At 45.9% G+C, this 24,702-nt stretch overlaps 1 protein-coding gene across 3 annotated transcripts in view; it reads left to right on the forward strand.

Annotated features, from left to right (window-relative positions):
* The window catches only part of FLI1 (Fli-1 proto-oncogene, ETS transcription factor), a 129,277-nt gene that overhangs the window by 8,694 nt on the left and 95,881 nt on the right, over nt 1–24,702 (forward strand). The window contains exon 1 of one of the 3 annotated variants that reach the window (XM_043579802.1): nt 59–344. The exons of the other annotated variants lie outside the window; for them this stretch is intronic. Coding sequence (XP_043435737.1) covers nt 327–344 — 18 coding nt within the window. The 5' untranslated portion in view covers nt 59–326. Of the gene's footprint in view, nt 1–58; nt 345–24,702 lie in introns of those variants that run through there. 3 annotated transcript variants of the gene reach the window in all.

A 24,702-nucleotide genomic window follows, 5' to 3' on the forward strand; every position in this document is an offset into this window, starting at 1 on the left:
GAGAGAGGAGAGCGCGAGACAGAGAGAGAGAGAGAGAGAGAGAGAGAGAGAGAGAGAGATAGGACTTCCTCCCCGATTCGCAAAGTGAAGTCACTTCCCAAAATTAGCTGAAAAAAAAGTTTCATCCGGTTAACTGTCTCTTTTTCGCTCCGCTACAACAACAAACGTGCACAGGGGAGCGAGGGCAGGGCGCTCGTGGGGGGCACGCAGGGAGGGCCCAGGGCGCCAGGGAGGCCGCGCCGGGCTAATCCGAAGGGGCTGCGAGGTCAGGCTGTAACCGGGTCAATGTGTGGAATATTGGGGGGCTCGGCTGCAGACTTGGCCAAATGGACGGGACTATTAAGGTAAGCGACTGGGCAGTGGGCGCGGGAGCGGCGGGGCCGGCCGGGGCGGCGAGGCAGCGGGCAGGCTTGGCGCTGGGCGCTGGGGTCCCGGAAGACGTGGCCACTCTCCCTTCCTTCCGTGTCCCGGCTTCGCGCCGTCTCCTCCCGCGCTCCGGTGGCGAGTCTCACTCGCGGGCGCGACCCTCCGGGTTCACGACCGACAGCGATCTCCCCCCCGCCCCCCGCACCCCTTGTCCCGAAGCCGCGTCCGGCCCGCTCGTACGTGCTGCGGGCCGGGCTGCGGGAGGAGGTCCGCGTGAAACCTGGGGACCCCGGGAGCAGATCCAAGGCAGGGGCCGGGGACCCCCGGGCCCATCACTCCCCCCACCCCCGGGCAAGCTGGGCGCCTTGGCCCCGGCGCCGGGCACTGGCCCGGCGGCCGGCTTCCTCTTACCCGAGGCCGAAGGCGACGGGGGCGGGAGATGCAGCCGCCACCAGCTCGGGTCCCCGCCTGGAGGGCCCTGGGGCGGGCAAGTGGATGGGTTGCAGGCGGATCGGGGTGCAAGTGAGTGTGTCTGGGGGTCTGTCTGAGCGGGCTCCTCCAGATGGAATCCCCTGTTTACATGTCAGCGCGGGCTGGTTTCCCTTCCTCTTGGTATTTGCGTTGCCGGCTCTCGGCGCTCGGGAGCTGCCGGCTCCCCGGGACTGACGGGCGGGCCTCGGCGCTCAGCCGGCAGGGGGGTCTCTCTGCGGCCCCGCTCCGCGCCGCCCCCCCAGCCCCAGCCCTCGGCCCCGGCTCTCCGCGCCCCGGCGTGCGCCGACTCCGGGGGCAGGGCGCGCTCCACGGTTTCCCAAAGAGGGTCCCGCGCCCTGCACAGCCCCTTCTCCTTCGGTGGCCGGCGCTGAGCCCACGGCCCCGGCGACCGCCCTGCCAAATCCACCCCCCCCTCCCTCGCGTCACCCCACACACCTCGCGCCTGGGTCTGAGTTGCAAAATGCAGCCCAGAGGGGTGGCCGAGGGTCTGGGTTTCGAGTCAGACTTCAGGAGTGTTGATTGCCTGCTCCTTCTGGAAGCGGGAAGTGGGGCCGGGAGCAGGGAGGAGGGACACCCCCTCAAGTGACTGACCTTAGAGGACCGAGAGCAATGAATGGGACCAGGAGTCGGCTTCCAGGCTGTCCCGCAACACCAAGCAGGAGTTAGTCTGGAAAAACTATTAGGCTGGTGAGGTGGGGACTGGCAGAGCCCGCCATTCCCCAGAACCCAAAGGAATCAACTTCTCGCTCAGTGCTGAGTTAAGAGGAGACTAAGATGTTGTGCTTGGAGAATTGAAGAGATTTTTATCATTTGGGTGGAGTAGTGGTTTTTATTTTCTAAGGTTTTTTTTTTCCCTTTTCTTTTCTGAAAGTTTGAAACATGCTGACTTAGGTAAAAGGCACCAACAGAAGGAACTTGAAAATCTGGAGAGGCGATAACTGGTTGTACTGGGTTAAGGGGAGCCTCTGTGATTCTGGATTCTTCCAATTTAAAGTGCGTGGGGGTGAGGAGTGTCTCTATAGTGAGGGTGGAGGTGGCCACTGGTCATTTGCGCCTGCTTCTCTGCCTGCGGGGCGTGTGCTTGCAAGTGTCTGTGTGTCCCAGGTTTGGTAAAAGGATGCTCCGCTCTAGAAACCCGCCCCCCTCGTCAGGACACTTACCCCTTACCCAGAAGCACTCCCTCTGATCCGGAAGGTTGGTAAGATGGCTCCAGGGTCTTGATGTGGACACCCTAAGGAGAAGTGAAGCAATATCTCCGTGATACTCGGACCTCTAAGGCCCTGAGCAAATGGAGGAAGCTGTGGTCTGTGTACCCGAGATGTGCTAACCTCTTTAGATATACACACAGGGACTGGTGTGGCAGGCAGTGAGAACAGCCTTAAGGACCCTGGTGCTTCATGCCAAGGATGGAAATGAAGGTCTTCTTTTTCATGTGGGTGGTGGGAGCCTGGGAGCCCCTCCAAACCCTCCTCAGGAGCACCCTTGTCTCCTGTCCAGGTGACCCGGCTATACAGACGCACCCACAGAGCAGTGACTTTCGGAGTTATCTTTGGTCGCCCAAAGTCTGCAGAATTGACTTGCTGGTGTATACTTTGGTATTGAAAGTGTGTGAAAGCCAGTTTCCTGTTCCTGTGTGACCTTTGGACCTTGATGTACCCCAGACCCTGTTCCGGAGATGATTCCAGCACTGTCTTAGCAGGGGACAGTGGACAAGGGGAGGCCCGTGGATTTCTGGTCTCCGTGTGAGAGTGCACGGTCCATTAGACCCATGTGAACTTCAAAATCTTTGTACAAATGAAACAGTGGGACTAAACTAGCTCTACAGTAGTAACTTTCAAATCCTCTCTTCCTAATATATCACATTATATGCTCCCATAAGGACATGTACCTGCATGTTCACGAAATCTAGTTTTATACAGATTGAGGTCTGTAGACAGAAACCTAGAATGTGGGTTCCCACTTTGAGTGACCTTGACAAATCATCTTCGAGTAATTCCGGAATGTGATTTTTATGCACCTGCATATTTCTTCCTCAACTATAAGGCATGTCTATCTTTTAAAATACCTCTGGGTCTCAGCACTAAGGAGGTATTTGCTCCAGGATGCCAGGGGAGTCTGGATTTCTTTGCAGAGGTTTTTTATTCTGTGCATAATTTGCACAACTCAGTGTTTTCAAAATCTTAATCTCGCTGCCCTTGTTACAAGTCCTTCTGTGTCATGTTCCCTTCTCCTCTCCAAGAATGTCTCCTGGGAAGGCTCTGAGCATCACGTTAGGAATACTAAAATTTTCAGGAGCCATTCCGCTCTTCTTCTGCCACACACAAGTTAAGCGGCGATATTAAACAACACCTACCCCACCCCTGCTCCCCACAGTGATATTATCAGTGTTGAAAATCACGTGATACAGGTTGCTGCTCAAGAGATGACCTGGTTTCAAAACCCGCCTCTTGGTTTTTTGCAGTCTTCAATTGAATCTCATTCTTCCATCCAGGAAAGCTTGATTCAATGCCCATGGTCCCAATTAAAGATGGGGAAATGACCCACGAGGATGCAGACATGGTGAATGAGACAGAGAAATGCACAGCAGACTCCAAGTCAAAAAACTTGAGTCCATTCTCAATTGTTACTCGGTTGCTGTGGGCCCTACAGCGAGGCATCTCGGTTCCTTGAATGTCAGTTTCCTCATCTACAAAATGGGGACAAGGTGCTCCCTTGCCAGAAATCAGAGTAAGGATTAAACAAAGCTTAGTACCTTAGCTGAATGCACATGAGTTGAATTTCTCCTTGGGGATAGGGCTTGTGGGGATCGATTGGTCAGAGCATTAGATCAGAGGTCTGGATTTACCGTAAGACATATTTTATTAGTTCAACATAATATTAATATTACTATAATATTAATCACGCATCTTTTATGCTCCAGGGCTCTGCTTTCTGTGTTGAGGATAAAACAGGTATCAAAACCCTGCTGGCATGAATACTCTACAGACGTGGCAGACGCATAAATAAATAATTCTATGTCCAGGAGTGATACCCCTTCTGAAGAACAATGAAGCAGGTTAGGGGATAGAAAGTGATGTGGTCATATCAGCCAGGATGGTCGGAGAGGATGCTTCGATAAAGCCACAATCGAGCAGAGAAACTTTCAGTTTTCATCCTTTACCTCAGGAAAATGCAGCACCATACAACCCCTAATGCTGGGAGAGCAAAATGGGAAAGATAGGTTGAGGTCAGCGCTGGGCTCTGAAAAACAGCACAGAGACCAATGTGGCAGATGGGGCCAGGAGGATGGGTCATCGCTGACAGGACAGTGCTTATCCAGTTGGGAAACTTCAGGATGGTAATGGAGGAGGAACCAGCAGAGTGAGGAACACTTGGGAACAAAGACTTTACTTCTGCCCTCAGAAAGGGATCTTGCCTTTACTTTGAAGAGTGAACTGCCTCCCTCTCCCCCCCCCCCCCCCCCCCCCATCTTTTAACCTTCCTATCGCCTGGATTGATGAGGACTCCAGGCCAGATAGACTTTGTCAGTTTATCTGTCCCCATGACCACATCGAATTGTTTGCCTCAGGTAATTACCAAATGGTGACCCCTGTTTTGCTTGTGAATAATTCCTACAAAAATCTTCCTTCCGCTTCTGCTGCCATTCAAATTCAAGTTTACAGGTTTGCAACTTTAGAACTTTACAGATTACTGAGCTCCATGTGCGCATTCTATGGGTGGGGAAACTGAGGCCCAGAGTTATTTAATGAATTATCTAAGATCACACAGCTAACTCCCGACAGAGTCAAGATGAGAATTCAGGGAGCCTAACCCTCCAGCTAGTGTTCTTTCCACGGCACCACGAAGATTTCATTTGCTTTCATTACATTATCATGAATTATAGAATCCCGAAGGCAGTGGGTATGTGAGAGAAGTAGACAGAGAAACACAGAGAGAGAAGTCTTTAAAAGAAAAATCATGGGGCGCCTGGGTGGCTCAGTCAGTTGAGTGGCCGACTTCGGCTCAGGTCACAATCTCGCGGTCCGTGAGTTCGAGCCCTGCGTCGGGCTCTGTGCTGACAGCTCAGAGCCTGGAGCCTGTTTCAGATTCTGTGTCTCCCTCTCTCTGACCCTCCCCCGTTCATGCTCTGTCTCTCTCTGTCTCAAAACTAAATAAACATTAAAAAAAAATTTTTTTAAATAAAAAAATAAAAAAAAATCATGAAGTATCTAGCACTTCGAACTAAAGACATTTCTGTTATTTAATGAAGAATGTATCATTACCATTTTGAATTATGTCCGTATTTTTTTAAAAAGTCCCAAATTTTTAAACTGGATTTTTAAACTGCTGTTTTTCAAAAGAAATCCTTCTTTTCCTATAGACAAACAAGGTCTCCATTACCAGGAGACAACAAAAAGTACAGCATTTTGCTTAAATAGCCCCTTTTAATTTAAAGTGGGCCCCTTTATAGACTGGAGGCAGGTGGGCTGAATTCCTATTTCAATTCTTTGCATAATTGAATATTTGACTATTTAAGTAAAATATATTCAGATGCATTACAATATGCCTTACTGGCTCATCTTTCAGACTGTGTAGTAGGTAGGTCTTGGAAAACAACCACATTAAATAAGATTCCAGATTTCGATGTCTGCTTCTGTTTGGGGTCAACCAGTTAACTTGGCATTGGTTTTTTAAAAAGCAGTTAATTTAAACCAAGTCTATCTTCTAGAAATGTATAACAGTCGTCTAATGCTAGTACTGAGTTGCCTGGTGGGGGGGGACAAAAATGTTGGGAAAATTTTTATGATGATGAATCGCCGGGCAGGATTTCTAATGGACTGAGGCCTTTATCCTACCTCAAACTTCAAAAACATATCCTCAAATTGTAAGTCAATACTCAGGCCATCCTCGTCTTCTCTGAAAGAAGTCTTTTTCTATCTATAGCTTGGTAGACAGGTTTTCAGAGTACAGACCAATTGAAAATCTACTATTTTCATTCATTTTAGACAATTAACTACATTATGTAGGTCTAGAATCCTGTTTTTGTTTTGTTTTGAATAACATGACTTTCTTTTTTTAGCCTGTAGTTAAAACAGTCTTTCTATCTTTGGCTTGTTGTTTTGTGACAAATTGAGAAGGCCAAAGGACATTGGCTACTGTGTACACACACACACGCACACACACACAGGCACACAAGCACACACACACGCGCGCGCGCACACATACAATCTCATAAAATCATCAACCAGAATAACAGTTTTTCTAGTAACCTCAGATCTTTGCAGGTGTCTTTTCCTTGCTATACTCTGCTTCATTTTCTGTTGCTTTAATGATTTATATCTATAGTGCTCACTCCATTCATGTATCAGTTCATCGGTGGGGGGGGGCATTACTAAGTGACGTCACTCTGATTCTTCCACTGACCTCATAGACCCAACATCAGTAGCCCATGTACTTGGAGATGTTTCCCAGAAGCAATGGGTGGGATTTTTCTATCCCCATATTGTCACCCTTGGAGCCAATATCTTGGAAGTTTGGCAGAATTAGACAATCTATGGAATAACCTTTTCTGTGTGAAGCTGGCTGGTTTTATGAGACTCTGTAACCTTTGCCTTGCTGGCGTCATAAACTGATGCCAGTCATATTCATGCAAGTCAGTAAGCATGCAAATCAGCAAGGCCTTTTGCATGACTATAATGCAGGGTAACTGAGTGTTGTCAAGATATAATGCTAGTGGCAAAAAGGCTGCTGGGCTGGAGACTGAGCAGGAGGATGAGATGTGAGTGTACACAGAGAAATGCAGTAAGTGTTATGGTAGCCTCAAGGAAGGAAAGAGCCATTTCCACTGGACAGGCACAGAAAGACCCAACACCAATAGTCATGTGTACGGTCCCTTCTATTTACAAAGCACAAACACTTTTTGCATAAACACTTGCCTTTAATCCTTCTGCTAGCCCTTTGGGAGATAATACCACCATGTCTCCATTTTGTATGGGAGAAATTAAAGTTCAGGGAAGTTAGGTAAGTTATTTAAGGTGACAGCTAATAGATGACAGAGTTGGGTTTCAAGCCCAGGGTTTCTGATTCCGGAATACCTGCTTTTCCTATATACACCTTGCCTCTTGGCATAGGTAGATCCTGGACCTTTGAAGGATCGGTAGGACTTGCACAAGAAGAAATGGTTCAGGGGCTTTCTTAGAAGTCAGAATACTTTGGTGATGGGGTGGGTGGGTGGGCCGGGTGCAAATGAAGGCAAAGGTAGAAGTGAAAAGATTGGATGGAATTGGATTACGGAGGACCTTCAATGTTGTAACAAAGAATTTAGGTGTAGAAAGGAGGAGTCACAAAATTTTGAAGAGAGGGATGACCAAGTACAAATCTCTTAGGAATGGAACTCTTCCTGTCCTCATCCTACTCCTTGGGAAATGGAGAAAGAGGTGGCTCCATCACTTGTCAGAGGCCGCAAAAAGTGACTAACAGGGTTATAAAGCCAGCGATAGACTCAAACCATGCTATCAGCCATCTTTTAAGATAGCTGTTGATTAAACATGGCGTCAGGGAAGGGAAAAGAAACTCTATTTCACCAGATCTCATAAAAACGTGATTTTCCTCTTCACTCATGTCAGTGTGTCTTCTTTCTCAGTGTTCTAGAGATTTCACCACAGGCCATCTTTTCGACTGGGCCATCTATCCTGGGGTACAACTGTAGTTCCTTTTGAGAATGAGTCAGCAGATAGTAATTGTGAAGAGACAAAAGGAAAGGTTGTTTCCCTGAGACTCAAATCAAATTTCGATGGAAATTCAGACAGGTCTGACATACTTTCAGAATTTGGTTATGCCTATCTACCTCATTTAGGAATACTGAAATTTCACCCAAGCAAACCAGAAACTCGGTTAGCGCCATCATTCCAAGCAGGATCAGAGATTAAATGTTCAGATGCATTTTCACGTCATTCATTTCCACTTTACAACACCTTCCGATTTGTTTATGCCTACAAAAATGAACCAAAAATGCCGACATATTTAAGATAGTTCCCACCTTTGGGGAACAATGTACCTGCCATGCAGTTCATGATCAAAACCCCAGAGTGTATAAAGTTTTCAAGTTACCTCCTAGAGAATGGAGACTGGAAAACTGAAATGTTTTCCCAACAGCAGAGCCTATTTACTCAGACAGTGCTATGTGTCCAAGGTAATGAAAGACCATGTGTCACATCTCAGTGCACACATGCAAGAGGCCAGAATTACAGGTGCCATGGGAGCTCTAACCTTGCATTTCTAGACACGTGTGGGTTTCACATGTCTACTGGAATCTAACATTCCAGTAGCAGAGTTGTTGGGTCTGCCTATATGGGTATTCATTGATTTTAGGTGTGAAGAGATCTGAGAATGAATGAGTTTGCACTGTTGTTCATGTGGCAGAAATGCAAATAGTTATTATTATAAAATTACTCAGCTTGTGAGTTGTCTTTATGTTAATGCTGTTACAATCTATATAAACGCGTATATTTAGATCTCAGTTCTTATGCCTGAAGAGTCATTTCACCTTTCGGCATTTATCACTTAATTCATAGTCCTTCATTTATTCATTCAACCCAAAAGTGAATAATATAGGCGGGCACAGTGCTCAACAGAGCTCCATGTAAAAGAACAAGAACACACTGCTTACAGTATTCCTTCCAGACTTCTAGAGGATAGAGCTTTGTCTGCTTCCAGATTCTAAGCTCTGACTATTAGAGATTCCAAGATCAGCAATATTCATTGGGGGAATCTTATTTGTGGCTTTTCACTATAAAGAAATTTAGGCACATTTTCCCAGTGGTAACATCCAGCTTATAATTTCCATTGTCTCTTTGCTCTTGGTGATACTAGTCTGTTGTACGGACCTTTTTGGAAAACCCAGGGCCTCGGCCAGGGAGACGATGCCTTCTTCTCCCTTTCTCAGCTGTAGTTCTTTAACACAGAGAAAAATACCGTAAATCAAGGGCAAAGATAAATGAGAAACTGAAGAATATTCCTCAGATATAAAAAAAAAAGGCAAATGTCCTAGTATACAAGATTTTTTACAAGGTAATAAGAAAAAGATAGACAAGTTGGCAGTAAAGTAGGCAAAATTGCTATGATAGACAATGCTAGAACAAGAAATAGAAATGGCTAATAGGCATATGAAAAGAATTTCAAGCATGTGCATAAACATATTCAAATGAAAATCATGAAATTCCAATATTTATCACCTATGAGTGCAGTGTAGCAAAGATTAAAACAGCTTAATAATGCCTCATGTTGGGGCGAATGGGTGGCTCAGTCGGTTGGGAGCCCAACTTCGGCTCAGGTCATGATCTCGCGGTCCGTGAGTCCGAGCCCCGCGTAGGGCTCTGTGCTGGCAGCTCAGAGCCTGGAGCCTGCTTCAGATTCTGTGTCTCCCTCTCTTTCTGCCCCTCCCCAGCTCATGCTCTGTCTCTCTCTGTCTCAAAAACGAATAAACGTTAAAAAAAAGTTTTGTTTTTTTTTTAAATAATGCCTCGTGTTAGAAAGAGTAAGGGGAAGGGCACCTGGGTGGCTCAGTGGGTTAAGCATCTGACTCTTGATTTCCACTCAGGTCACGATCCCAGGGTTGTGGGATGAAGCCCGACTTGGGCCATGCACTGGGTGTGAAGCGTGCTTAAGATTCTCTCCCTCCCTCTCTCTCTTTCTCTCTCTCTCAAAGAAAAAAATAAAAGAAAGGGTAAGGGGGAAATGTCACTCCTTATCTCATGGGGGGAATCTAGCTTGGTACATTCTGGTTGGCACATGGATTGGAAGCATCGATCGAGATGTTAAATATTTACAGAAGTTTGATAACAATTCCAGTTTCTAAAAATTTAGCTTATGGACATGTCCACTCAGATAGGAAAGATATATGTATGTGAAGTTTTCTGTACCATTGTAATAGCAAAAGTTGGAAAGAATCTGAGTATCCATCAACAAGGAACTTGTTAAAAACGCTATGGAGGATGTATATAAGAAAACACCGTGCAAGTGTTACATGGAATAAAATCAATTGTCCAGACACACTGATTTAGAAGGTTTCCCCAAGGTATACCTTCACAAGGAAAAAAGCAAGTTACAAAACATGTGGTCCCATTTTTGTATAAATATATACATAAATACACAAATAAATAGAAAAGGCACCCGTAGGCATGGTTATGCATAGACAATTTCTGGAAGAATATGCAAGAGGCAATTAACAGTGGTTGCCTCTTGGCAGGGAGAAATAGACTTATTTTTCACACTATAAACTTAGGTAGTCTGTGATTTTTTTTAATCACTAGTATATATTACTTTTTAAAAAATTTTTTAAAAGGATGTAAAAAATAAAGAGGGACTTTAGAAACAGACATGTCAAAAAATGGGCCAGACACCAGCATTCTAACCCAAATGTGCTGATCTCAGAGACTTTTAGGTCCCACTCTAGTGAATACAGAGTTAAAATCGTCCAGCCTGGGATCCAGAGACCTGAATTCTGGCCCCGCTCTGCCACAAATGAGTGACAGGATCTTAGGCAAGTCACTTCAGTCCTTCCAAATTCATGCACAATTTCTCATGTTAAATGTTTTCTCGAGTATCCAATAAGGGTATAATTTCGAATTTTCCTTTGAGCTCCCACGCTCATAAAACTCTGATCCCTGACAGGCTTCAAAAACATTGCTTATTTGGGGGCGTGGATGAGTGAGCCTCTCATAGAAGTTCTATTGGAGCCCATGTGGCTCTTCTCTGCCATCTCGGGACTGAATTCTAGAGTGATCTTTGAGGCCAGTTGAAGGCTGGGGGCTCTCGGAGGTGCTTTGTGAATTTTTGTGAGCTGGTTGTTTTTATTACCAAGTGACACTGGAGCTGTGCTAATCCCTTTGCACTAATGCAAACTAAGAATAGGGCCTAACTCCGCTATGGGGTCTTACACTCTTTCCCAAAATTTGGTCTCATTTAAAACCCAAAACACATTTGGCCCCAAGCGCCTTTCCCCTGGACTTTTAAAAAATCCTGTTTAATTGGAGGGAAATTGAATTCGTCTGGTTTTGATTCATTTACACTTAACCCTTAAGAAAACGATATTTTTGAGGACTTATTTGATGTCCAAGAAGAATTTTGAGCCTCTTAATGAGTTTTCTGGAAGGCTTTTTTTCTTCTTCTTGAAACAGGAAGTGGTGCTATGCTATGGGCAAAAACACAGTCAACCCCGAGAGGCCCCAATTCAGTTTGAAACTGTATCACCCACTATTTTACATGAACCCCCAATGGCCCTAGCCAAGGCCTGTCTTTCCCTACTTCTTACTTAAGAGCAAGGGGCTCACTCACCTTCCATCTGAGAGGGGATAGCAATGAAGAGGAAGGGGGAGAAATCAGAGTCATAAGAAAAAAAATATGAGCTATTTCTCTAGCTCTTACTATGTGCCAATGTCTGTTTTAACCTCTATAGAGATGCTCACTTTTGATCCTTATACCAACCCGATGATGTATGTATTGTTTCCGTTTCGGAGAGGTGGAGTAACTCACCCAAAGTCATAACGGTAGACAGTGGAAAAGCAATGATTTGAACCTAATCCTGTTTGCTTACCGAGCTCATAGAGCTCAGCCACTGTGATACGTTGCCAGATTGACACATACATCCATAAAGGTCAGGCTCCAGATCGAACCCACCTATTGAAGACCATGTAAGTTTTGTTGCTTTTTGGCAATGCCCTTCAGTCTAAGTGACCCCACCCTTAGTCCACACTTGTCAGATTCATGGCATATCTCAATTCTCTACCACCCTTTATTCCAGAAGCCTAAGCCCTGTATTTTTCCCAGGTAAAAGTCCCTGCCCAGTCTTTCTAGCAGGTGTACTGGACAGCAGGCCAGCGACCATGAAACCTCCAGGTTCTGTTTTGCTTTAACGAGTCCACGAGATGATAAAAAAGACCAAGTTTTGTAGCTCAGTAGAAAATAGCGTATTCTTTGACTTACATTGCTTCTCCTTTTCCTTCCTCACCTTTTCTCCTCTCCTTTTCTCTCCTGTTCTAACTCTTGCTCTCTTCTCATTCTCTTTCACTGATATACACACACAAACTACACGCACTTGGAAACACACACACAGATCTGGGGCTTCTACAAAACACAAAGAGGGAATGTTTTGCAAGGTTAAAAGGAAACCATCGAGAAAGGCTAACTTCAGCTCCAGTTTCTCCTGAATAGCATTTCTTGTTATTTCAAGGCTGATTGACTTATAACTGCATCCACAGCCACCTCACATCAGTTCCTTTTATCAGCCCAAGTGAGACTTCCTGTGGACTGGCCCAGCTTCCTGATGTATTTCCTTTTTCCTCTGGCAGAACAAAGAAAACCATAGCTCCAAGGATACTTGGGACCAAACATAATTTCACACTGAAGAACCTATTCTTTTAAAATTTTCATTCTCAATGCGTCGGGCCGAGGACCTGTCTTTGCAAGTTTTTTGCAGCATTCTGTACGGCAGTGTGATGGACCTCACGTGCAATTATCAGGGGTCCATGAGCCACTTGAAGTCCTCCTAGTTGTAGCTGGATTCCATTCCAGGAGGGAAACTGAACCCACTCTCCTCACTAACACTACACGAGCACCCCCCAACCCCGTACTCATGTACACAGCTTCAAGAGTCACATGGAACACCTCTGTGTTTAAGGTTTACTCTTTTGTTAACCTAATTCGGCATAACAGCAAAGAAACCCTCTTATTAGCGATTTCATTCTAGCTATGTTTGAAACTCTAACTCTAGAAACATGTATCTAAGCAAAGAAGCTTTGAAGTATCTCCAAAGGGTCATTGACGTCAGTGGAAGAAGAAATTCCAGAAATCGGGATGAAGCTGTTGCTTTCCTTGCTTGCCTTGAGTATGTCATATCACTCCTTACCACTCGGCCTTGCCACCTGCTGTGCACATTATTTCTGAAAGACCCTGAGGCACAATCCAGAGTAATAGGGAACTACCAAGGGAGCTAGCTGTTTTCTCTGTCATATGGCCTAGTGCAAATATCACAAGTTGTCAACTTACACTATACTCCCCGAAACTCTGAGGCTTCAAGATATGATGTGTCTAAAGGTGAGAACCAGGCAAAAGAGACTCGAAGCAGGACTCGGGTATTCATGCGCCCAAACAACACCTTTGCCATAAAGGTGTTTCCGGGAGCAAAGTTATCAAGACCTAATGAATTCATGCTTTCTTTGTTCATCTATCTTATTTCCTTACAACTCTACAATACTCCCAGGGAATTGAAGGTGGCACTTTGCACAGAAACCAGCTAGGCATCTAAGCAATCATGCAGCCACCAAATGTTACTAAAGTCATTTTTTTGTCTACAAAGATCACTGGTTTGGGTTTTAATTTTTTTAATGTTTATGAGAGAGAGAGAGAGAGAGAGAGAGAGAGAGAGAGAGAGAGAATGGTGGGGGAGGGCAGAGAGACAGGTAGACACAGAATCCGAAGCAGGCTCCAAGCTCTGAGCTGACAGCACAGAGCCCGATGCGGGGCTCAAACCCACGGACCATGAGATCATGACCTGAGCCAAAGTCGGATGCTTAACCGACTGAGCCACCCAGGTGCCCCAAAGATCACTGATTTGAAATGGAAAACAAACTGAAACTGAAATGTGGCTCCCCAGGCAAGCAACTTATTTCTAAGATGAGAGGGCTAATTCATCATTGTTAATTCATACTGATTTCTCCCAACCCAATCCTCAATGCATCATCTCTAGATGAAAATAGATTGAAAGGGTATTTCAAAGAGGAAAATAACTCAGAAACTATATGGCGTGAGGAGAATGTGTGAGAGTGGGGTCAGGGATTACTGGGGTACTAAGCCCCACATACCCTGCTTTGGCAACTCCAGATGGAAAGGCAGGGACTGCACGTGTACATGTATGAGCCTCAGACCTTTCTGTTCCTGGCACATACTCTGCCCCTAGCCCTGTACCAGGTTTGTGACCAATCAGGAATCCTAGAACATAGATCCATGAGTTAACTCCTGCAGCTCCTCCAGCCCTGATAATCCTGTCTGTAGAGATTCTTCTAAGGGCCTTGGAATTCTCCTCAATAAGAGTATATTGGGCCAAAGGGCACAAGTAATCCCGTTCGAATAGGGTCTTTGGTGCAGCATAGGACTTCTCTAGGGGCAAGAACTTGAGGGGCGCCTGTACTTTCTGCACTGTTCTAGAAAGGGGAGGGAGTAAGAGCAGACTACTTTTTTGGAAATGTCATTTCAGGAAACTGGCATGTGGAGAATTTTCCCAGGGTGACTTAGTGAAGGTACGCAGGCCTGTGGATTTGCTGCTCTGGACGCAAGGGCCTCTAAGCCCTTCTTTCTGGAGATTGGCGGATCTCTGTATACTTACTGGGTCTGTAGTGTGGTAAAGGAGTACCAGGGTCATCCTCACATCCTTCCCCAAATTTGGCCCCAGAAAGGCTTATAGACAAGCCATGACCAGGTAGTGGGGCTGGGTTGGAGTTTATCGTAATTAACCATTTCTTCCCATCACTTTCTCTGCCCAGAGCACCTTTCCCCTGCCCCTGCCCCCCCCCCCCCGTTGATTTTTAAAACCCTGTGTGTATTTCATGGGAAATTTCACACGCCTGTTTCTGATTCACTTCCAATTAAAGGCTCAAAATGCTGGTTTTGTAAGAGCTCTTTGATGATTCAGTTTCATGCTGGTTCATCTTTTTTTCCTTCCTAAAAGCCCACAGAATTTTAATAAATGTTCCTCAGACATTTGCATGCTTAATTGTTAAAAATAATTGGAAACAGGAGAGAACGTTTAAGTATTGTGCAGAAAATGTGCACATTTACTAGGGTAAAGAGAGAGACAGATGCCTCGGTGCAGGTGAACTCCTATGGAAAAATAAGGGCTATCACTGAAGCTGGGCAAATGGGTATGCCCACTACTGCAAGGGAGGGGTGGCTCTGACCTCAGGTCTTCTAGAAGGCTCAAGGGAGTGTCACATGAAACATAGGAGTCCTTAATGTAGCCAGTCGATGCCACCAACACGCTGTCGGTTGAATGGTCAGTTTCATGGGAGGAGGAACAGGTGGATTGGCATTTTCCAGATGCTAATGTTGCTTTCAACCCCCTTGGGATCGGAGGGAGTTAGTGGTCTGCAATTAGAGCAAACCTCATCCTTCACCCTGCCTCATAGACATTAAAAAGTTTTAATGATGAGCCTATCCGGGCACACCTCTGCACATTAGCCGAAGACTCTTCCGAAGCAGATCTGTGCTCCCCGAGAAGAGGCCCCTTATCCTATCTACGTATCAGTCCCTCTAAAATGCTAAGGGGTTGGGTAATTTCAGTTCTGCTCCTGGTTTGGCCTTAGGCTGACTGGACGACATTGGGCCACTCTCCCTTTCTAAACCTCAGCTTCTCCATCCACCCAAAAGGATTAAAACTACTAGCAGGAACCCTCTTCTCCCACGGATTTGGCAAGAAATGTGGAGTGATGAGTTGCTTTGAATTTTTTGGAGCAAGGCTTTAATGAATTGCTACAGTTTGACTATTGAGTGGCTCATTACATGGTTCTTCTTACTGTCAATTGTAAATCATGCAACATTTTTGTTGTTGAGCCTTGTTTGAACTTTTTACTAAGGAATCACCCTTCTGTCATTATTCTTCGGAGCTGGTTAGCAATATTCAGTTGGCCTGAGTTATGAAATGTCACTTTGTGCTCACACAATGTAATGTGGGAATGCTGTGTGCTGTGTGGTCCTTCTTGCCTAAGAAGGGGGGCCCAAAAATCTTGTGAAGGCTGGCAGTGAAATGCTGGAGGGGTTTGAAAATCATTATGAGAGTGGCAGATGGTTTCATGGGAGCCATGTAAGTAAGTAAGCCATTTTGAAGTATCAAAATCTCGATTTAAACCAACTTATTAGTTGTGTGATCTTGGGCCACATAGTAACTTCTCTAATCTGCTCCTTTCCTATCTGTAAAATAGGAAGAGTAATGATAATAATTATAAGGTATATGAAGTTTTCCAGCTGCTTTACTGACCGATTGTAAGACTCAAAGAAGTACAGGAGGAAAAGCACTTTGTACCTGTAAAGTGCTAGGTAAATGCTAATTATTATTACTTTAGTTTTTCTTCCCATCCGAGTCAGTGTTTGTACATAACAGATAATAAAAATGTTTCTTCAATTGAAGCCAGGGGTTTGGTTGCTTTTTCTGGTTTTAATGATTCCAAAGACTTACTTGCATTTGGTTAATTTTGTCAATCGGCTACTTATTCATATCTCATCACCCATAAAGACACTCACCCCTATGAATGCATCAGTACAGACCAAACATCACATACTCCTCCTTTCCCTCCCTCGTATCCGGCCATTGTTATACTCGTGAAACTCCCATCCCCAATCAATGGAGGTTTTACGTAAAAACTGAATTCAGGATATGAGTGCAGCCTCAGGAATTCCAGGCTTGTGCTGCTGATAAAGAGAGTGTGTCAAACTGAAAATACCAGAGAAATAAAATTCTCCTGTTCAACCAATGCTCAGGTTTGTTTTTGTTTAGGTTTGTCTCTGTTTTTGAAGAGTCCTCCTGGAATATGACACACATAGCTTTTACAACCTTCCCTTGGGAACAGTTTTAAAATCCCCCCCACCCCAGCTGGCCAGATGCCCCACTGGCTCTCCTGACTGATTCACCTGTGCCACCACCTCTGTTCTTGTCTCAGTGTCCCTGCGGTCATGAGAGAAGGCAATATAGGGCCAGGTCAGAACTTGGTTCATTCAGAGCGGAGCTAACATTTCAGTCCTTCTCTAAGCTCTGCTTTACCATCCCATTCCAGAAAGCAGCGTTTTCCAGTCTAGGAGGAACTGGAGATCTGAACTCCCCTGAGCAACGGCTGTGAATTTGTTTGGGTTGTGTTGGTCTGTCTGAAGCATCATAGGTTTAACTGATTTAAATGGGAGTGAAAGAACAGCAGAATGAAAGAAGTAATTTGTCTCAAAGATGGTCCTCTGTCAGTGTCGAAGTCGGGAATAATCATGGCTGTTTTCCCACGTGAGACTAGACAAAGCAAGCTTAGTCTTTCTTCTCATCATGCGTCATCACTGCTGCAGGAGAGGTTGTATCTCTGTCTTCCAGGCTGTGCCATGCAACCAAATACTATTATGTGACCAGAAGTGAGAGGGAGAACATTTGCCAATATTTTACCCACACTGAAGCCGCTAAATACTGACATAAAGAAAGGAACATGAAATTGACAGTTCATTTTAAAGTGCTCATCCAGACATTTAGGATTGAGGATTCAGTGCTTCTCCTTAAATCTTTTTTTCCAAACATGTTAAATAATGTACTAGAGTTGTATTCCTAGCCAACAGAATTGGGATTTCACAGTCCATGGGGCTGGACATTGAGTTGTTCAGAGAGTGATCTAGAGTTCTTCTGAAACTGCAGTTTAGCTAAAATCAGTCCTATTTCTTTGCCCCGGAAGACAAGTGACCACCAAGATCTTGATGCTCTGTTGAAGGATGAGTCTGTTTTTTAGACAAAAACCACACAGTGAAGGTAAAGAGATGGTGCAGCATCCCGAATATGTATTGCAAGTTATGAAGAACATCTCACACAATGGAAATAAATGCCACCTTGCAGGAAACTCACTTCATTTAACAGTGGTGTCTATCTCTGTGAGGTTGGATCATATGAAGGTTCTGGGCAAACTCATCCTCCCGCCATCTTAACTACGTCCTATGTCTTGCCTAAACATTTACACATTTGGAACGAGCTAAAATCTCATCTTTTCCAAGTAACTCTGAATGTCTGGTTTTCGATTTGATTTGGGTAGAAGAGAGCAACTTTTTCTTGTGCTGTGGAAGGTTCAGATATCTCTCTTTTGAGAGTATTGATGCATAGGAAGCTTTATGACAGATATGGCTCTTGCATAATTTTTAGGGTGAGGGATTTGGGAAACGTCATTAGTAGTTCTCAACTTCCTTAGCCTTATCTCAAAGGCAAAGGAGAGTGGCAGATGTAGAGACACGTCTTAGAATCATCCAGGAGGGTTTCCTGTAAAGGTGGGAATGCTGTGTTCTGCACTGCCCAATATGGTAGCCACTAGCCTCGCAAATTCAAGTGGCCACTGAGCACTTGCAACGTGGCTGGCGAAAGAGGGACTAAATTTTTCATTTCATGTCACTTGACTTTCATTCATCTAAATTTAGATAGCCATATATGGCTAGTGACTCCCTATCAGATAGTACAAGTCTATATCATTCACATCAAAAGCATCTTAAAATCTGAATTCAGTCAGAGGATATATTTACCTGGATTATTTTTTATTGAGTCAGCTGTGTGTTGTCCAAATGGAGACTTAACACTTCCACTTCCTCTTAGGACTGACATTAAACCAAACGAAAAGTAAATGTCCAGCGTTATCCAGGTACTACCAGGGTTGGCCTGGAGCTGGAAGTAAGTTTACTCTGTAGTCTCCCGGCTTCTTCACCAATTCTATGCTGACCTGTAAGAATATAATGCTTTCTTTTCCTTTCAATAAAGTGGAGGCACTTGGAATTGATCATGGGGATATTCACAAATTGTGAGTAAATGTATATTGGACTGGCCAAAAAAGGTATGGGCTTTTTCTATATACCTTTTCATTGAAAAATGACCTCAAAAAAAAAAAAAAAAAAAAAAGAGAATCCTGTACTACATGGTGATTTGAGTTTATAAAATGCCGGCATTTGTGCTAAATTATTTTTAAGGTCGTTTTCAGTTCTGATGCTTTGTGCTGCTGTGAATATATGATTTCCTATTATGTAGGACTCCATCCTATTAAGAGATGGTTGGCTTTTCTAGTTCCCAGATCCCTATAATTTGTTGTAGGAAGATTTCTCCTTAAGTATAAATATTAACAAGCCAACTTATTTTTAAAAAGAACTAGCTAGAGTGGCTTCTTTGAACCCCAATTTCCCTCCAATGAGTTTTCCCTTGGTTTGTACTGTTCTGTGGTACTATCAGTTACCAAGATCCAAAAGCCTGACATCTCCAAGACAGGAGGCAAGTTCTCTCTTTCCTTTGTGGCCCTCACCCATGGATAATAGGAACATAGGACATGCTATACCTGATGTGGCTTCAGAAATTAGCAAGAGGAATAAACACCCTAGTCTTTCTCCAGGAGACACACAACGAGTGGACCTGTGGTGGCTTTTACTTAGAAAGTCTTCAGGTTGGGGCACCTGCGTGGCTCAGTGGGTTCAGCATCCGACTCTTGATTTTAGCTCAGGTGGTGATCTCATGGCTCACGAGTTGGAGCCCTACATCAGGCTCTGCGCTGAGAGTGTGGCGGCTGCTTGGGATTTTCTCTCTCTCTTTCTGCTCCTCCCTCGCTCACGCTTTCTCTCTCAAAGATAAATAAATAAACTTAAAAAAAAAAGAAAGTGTTCAGTTTGACATCACTGTGAAGGTCAGTCCTATGCCCATCACTGAATCTGTGGCATGCATTTTTGAGTCGAATTGCTTAAAACCAGGATGGATCGATGCCGCAGAGAAAACAAGGCAAAGTTCCCTGAAGCCTAGTGCTACGGGATGGTTTTAGGAGTGACGAACCACTGTGGTCTGCTTCTACACTTGCCTGCCCTCCAGAAAGGATGAATTAAAATACAGATCAATCCACAGGCCCCAGTGAACGGCCAGTTAGTCTCTCATAGTCTCATCCCGATTACATATAAGCTCCATAACTAGCTCCATATTTCTGTGCCTCGTGCATTTTCAGAAAAACGTCCCTTTGGGTTGAAAACTTCCACGTTTGTTCTTTTTAGATTTTGTCTGGAACGAAGTGAGGAAGTGTGTGTAGAATACAATTGTGTGGCTGTCGCAATTTGTAGTTACTCCTGTCATACTGCGTTAAGCATGGGTTTTTAATGTTTGCATAAACTCCTTGAGGGCAGACTTTCGGCCAGTTTTTCCTGGAGACCTCAGCACCTGGCACAGGTTCATGTACTTAGCAAGCACCTTCTCTATGTTAGGCGCTGAGATACGGTAGTAAATAAAGACAGGCGAGGCTCCTGCCCCATCACATTACAGTGATGGAGGGAAAACAAATACTGAGCCATTTGCTTTCAGAGCAAAGAGCTCTGTGAAAACGGAAGTGCAGGGTGCTTCAGGGGAGCATAACCTGGGGACCTGGCCTAGTCTCAGAGGTCAAAGGTTTCCCTAAGGAAGTGACATTGAGGATGACCCTTGAATGATAAGGAGGAGTAAGCCTAAAAGAGAAGTAAGCCCTCAATCTGTCTTGGCCGAATTAGCGGATGAATGAAATGGCTGCTTTCCTCCCCAGCTTTGCTGTGGCACAGCTAAGTTCAGCATCACAAGCTCCGTCACTCCATCCAAGGTCCCTCCAGGCCTTATCTGTGCGTCCATGAGCCGTTTTCTTAGCTTCTCTCTTCTGCAGTCAAGGGAAGTGGAGTGTAATAAAGAAAATGGTAAGAGGACAATGACCCTTGGAGACATTACCACACCAGTGTTTAACTGAGAGCATAGAATATACAGGTAGTGGTTGATATGCTTATAGTATACCATGCATCCAGAAATTTCAAGGGTAAGAGGATTCTGGGAGGTTGACTTCCACCTTGGAGAATTCCAGTTGGCTGAATCAACTTGGTCTCAGCTTGGCGTGACTCCTCACCCGCAAGGCGAGGCCGCTCTTTGGCAGACAGAGCCCTGGAAGCCATGCTCACTGGCTTTGCTATGAAGGGCTGTGGGTCCTTAAGCAAGGGCCAGGTCTCCCCAGGCCTTCGTTTTCTCACTGCCGAAGGGGGAGATCCTGCCAGTGATAAATTTACCTCAAAGCCATGTTGTAATAAAGACGGCCTTGAAAGCATTTTGCAAGATTAAATAAAACAACAGCAACAAGTAAACACCTCCTTGAGGAGGTGGGCTTTCCTTACCTGGTGTTTCCTTTTCGGAGAAAGCTCTGTGATTGGAGACTTTAGAGAGGCTCAGAACTGGGATTGGCTTTCAAGATCTTTTCTGGAATTACTGGGCCCTTTACTTTAAAACAACCTTGCAGGAGGCATCTGTAATGATGATGATAATAATAATAATAACATTTATTGAGTAGTTACTGATGAGCCAGGCACTGTCCTGAGCAATTTAAATGCATTTTAGCACTTCATTCCCACCGCAGCCCATGGAATACATCTATTATTAGCCACACTTTACCCATGAGAAGGGGTGGAGGCATAGAAAACTCAAGCGACTTGCCAAAAGCTATGCAGCTAGAAGGGTCTGTCTGATCCCAAAGACTTTACTCACTACATATGTGAAATATTTTCAGCTTTTCAGAATAAGAGTTCGGGGTTGCTAAGTGACTAAGCATATACAATTAATTATGCCTTCCCTGGAATACAAGAGTGTTAACATTAGCAGAAGTTTATTTTTGCAATTCCTTTGGCCTTCTGGTGTTTCCACATGCCTCCACCCCTTTTCCTAACTGTATTGCTCTCCTGTTGTTTAAAGGGGGGGTGGGGGCCGGGGGGCGGGAATCTAGTTTCAAACTTGTCCAAATAGAAAATGAATTGTATTTCAACTGGCCAGCGCCGCGGCAAAGGACTGAAGCACAGATGCCAGGCACGTTTGGGGAAAACCTTAGGGCAGTGCAGGGGCAGTGCAGGATCTAGGCTATGTTTTATTACCGAGATCTTAAACAATTTTTAAGCGCCCTCTTATTACCTCCCCTCGCCCCCATCCCACCTCATCTACTGGGATGCTAAAGAGAGAAAACGACGTCTCTACCTTCTTGGGATGGAAACAATAGACTTTGCCTGTGCTACTTTTATTTCCCCACTGGGGAATCTGGGAGCTGACCTGATTGAATTCCGCTGGTAGAGGTCATGCTTTGAATTCAAGGCAGAGGAAAAAGCGAAGAAAACATTTTGCAATGATACCCCCCGGGTCCTGAGCACACTGGGGCCTCTCCTCGCTGCATTGTGGTCTGCTGATAAGGATAACGTGGATGACAAGCGGAACATTTCCAGGACAAAGGAAATTCCCTGTTTCATTGTTTAAAGGAAGCCACCGTCCAGCTCAGGAGAACCTGGTTTCAGGCACAGCAGATTTCCCTGCTGGCGGGCAGCAGAGGCAGGCCAGTGAGGCTGGCAATACAGGCTGCCTGTGAGCGCCGTCTGTCCCTAATTTCATCTGGGGCGCACTGGCGTGGTGGGAAGTCAAGAAGGGGTCATTGCAGTTTATGGCATTTCGCAGGGGTTAGAGATGTCGGCATCACGGGCTGGGAGAGTTAAAAGCCTGATTCGTACAATGTGGCCCATTGAAGCATCACAGAAAAAGCACCAGGAGATTTAGAGAAGCTGATCTGGTTTTGAGTTTAAATTCTGGACCTCTTTTTCTCCCCACCCCCTCCGAGCCAAAATGTCAGAAAAGGGCCTGGTTTCCCTTTATGGAGTGCAAAATAAACAGATCTTCAGCAGCAGGAGAGGGGCCCAGCTCCCCAGCCCATAATGCCAGAGCTGGGGGTGGGGGGGGGGAGTGGGGAAAAGTCTTCTGTCTGGTTAGTATTTGGCATTGACTTTCATTTTCTCCAACCTCTGTTTTCTAGAAGCCTGCCTGTACGGGAAGTACAGGAATAAAAGAGAAGCTGATCTTGGGGGTTTTCTTGCCAGACTTCAAAGGAGGTGGTGGATTTGGGATTTTTGATAGTTTGGGGAGACATTTGCAAAATTAAAAGTGCTTTGGGGAATTGAACCCAGAGACCGGGATCTTAGCTGTGGGCCGGTCCGAGGGCACTGCTCTTCTCCCCGCTGGAACCTGAGCTCGCAGGGCTTGCTGCGGGCCCCTCCCAGCCCCGGGAGTGCACCGAGCCCTGGGCATCGTGGGGTCAGCTGTGGTTAGCCTGGCCACAGGGCCCTGCATTCCTTCTGGGCTTTGCTTGGTTTGGGTGGGTGTGACCACGAGTTTACTCTGGAGAACACTGAGACAAAGAGTCTAAATTGGGCAGGATCTCGAATCTAATGACTTGTTTACAGATCCTGTACTTTTTCCAGGGCCGGGAGGAGGAAGAGGAAAGGGCACGCTGGTCACTGTGGGCATGGCACATTGTTGTTTTTCATCCTAAGGAGGTAGAATAGCTTCAGCCAGCAGCAGGGCATCTGCCCGGCAGCCAGTGGGCAAAGTGGCACTCTGTGTAATTTTCCAAGGTGGGGAGGAAGCAGCAGCAGCCTGGGCCTCTGCCCACCGGCTTGGCTTCCGGGGAACGTACCCGCTCCAGGGAGAATGCCCGACCCTGCCACATGAAAGGCCCTGTTTCCTCCTGCTGTAACTTCAAGCGGTGGGGGAGATTACCCTCTTCACCCCTGCTCCAAGCGCACCCGGAACCAGGGTGCCCAGCGAAGCCCGTGCACCTGTGATGGGGCAGAGGAGACAGCGCAGGGCCCGTGTCAGGAGAGAGGAAATGCCCAGGAAATTCACTCTCTAAGAGAAAAGCAGGCTCATGAAGGTCTTGCTGTCAGGCGGTGTGTGTGTGTGATGATTGTTAAGTGTAAGAAACTCCTCTGAAAGCCTCTATGCTGCCAATCTGAAGCCTTCTTCCAGCTTCTGGCAGTTCTTCTGGGGCCCAGAGGTGCTGCTTCCAAGACATGCAGGCTTGGGGTTTATCCCAAAAGGATGGTGTTGGACTGCAGGGAAGGGAGGGAGGAACCTGCATCCACTTGTGTTCCTTTTAGTTCCCCCACCAACCTGTGAGGTATATATATCGCAACTCCCACCTTGTGATGAGGGAACTGAGGCCCAGAGATGTTAGGTCATTTACTCAAGGCCACACGGCTGCTGAAGGCGTCGTGCCGCATCTGCTCTGCACCCGGTTTGTGCAGGTTTACAAGGCAAGGCAGTGACCCCTGTGTGCCTGTGCTGGGGAGGAGGTGGCCCTAAGATGCAGTCCGTCACCTCTCCTGGACTGTTTCAGTCGGGTGTGGCTGAGTTAAAGTCGTGCTTTAAGGGAATGTGCGCCAGTCCATGGGTAGAGGAGTCCGCATCACAAAGCGCGGGGGATTCTTGTTATCCCAAAGCCCTCAGATGTTCCCACAGGGGTATCTAAGGTGGCGCCAGGGATGGTGGGGACGGGTTGTTCCTGGGAGCCTCTGAACAGGGAAGCCTCATCCATAATGGCATCCCCAGAAAACATTCACTCTAAGACATCTAGGGGTGCCTGAGTGGCTCAATCGTTAAGCGTCTGACTCTTGGTTTTGACTCAAGTCACGATCTCACAGCTTGTGGCTTCGCGCCCCGCATCAGGTTCCAGGCGAACGGCGCGCAGATGGTTTGGGATCCTCTCTCTCTCTCCCTCCTTCTCTTTCTGTCCCTCCCCTGCTTGTGCTCTCTCTCTCTCTCTCTCTCTCAAAATAAATAAACAAAAACTTTAAAAAATTTTTTAAAACACACACACAAACTCTAGGACATCTATTAACTCATTTGAGTGCTGAAAGGCAGGCAGGACAGCCATCCTAACCGGAAAAAGGGGACCCGGATGTCGTAGACTGGAGTTCTAATGCCAGCTCCTGCTGTCCACCAGATGTGTGATGCTGAGCAAATCACTTCACTTCTTCTAGTCACAGATTTCGCATCCACGACACGCGGGACTCGCTCCCCACGAGATTCGGGGTACAGAGGCGATTCTCCCCAACCTTCTGAGGCTCCCCCAAAGCTGGTGATGCAAAGCACATTTCTGAACACCACCACCTGCCCTTCTTCTTCCAGCCTCGCTGGAATCTGACCAATGGGGAGGCCAGGTCTGCAGGGAAGGAGTAGGTGGCCAGATTCCTTTCCACTTGTTTCCTGCACCTGCAAGAGAAGAACAGAGGCCATTATTTGGATGACTTATT

The sequence above is a fragment of the Prionailurus bengalensis genome, chromosome D1, assembly GCF_016509475.1.
Source record: "Prionailurus bengalensis isolate Pbe53 chromosome D1, Fcat_Pben_1.1_paternal_pri, whole genome shotgun sequence".
Classification (NCBI taxonomy): domain Eukaryota; kingdom Metazoa; phylum Chordata; class Mammalia; order Carnivora; family Felidae; genus Prionailurus; species Prionailurus bengalensis.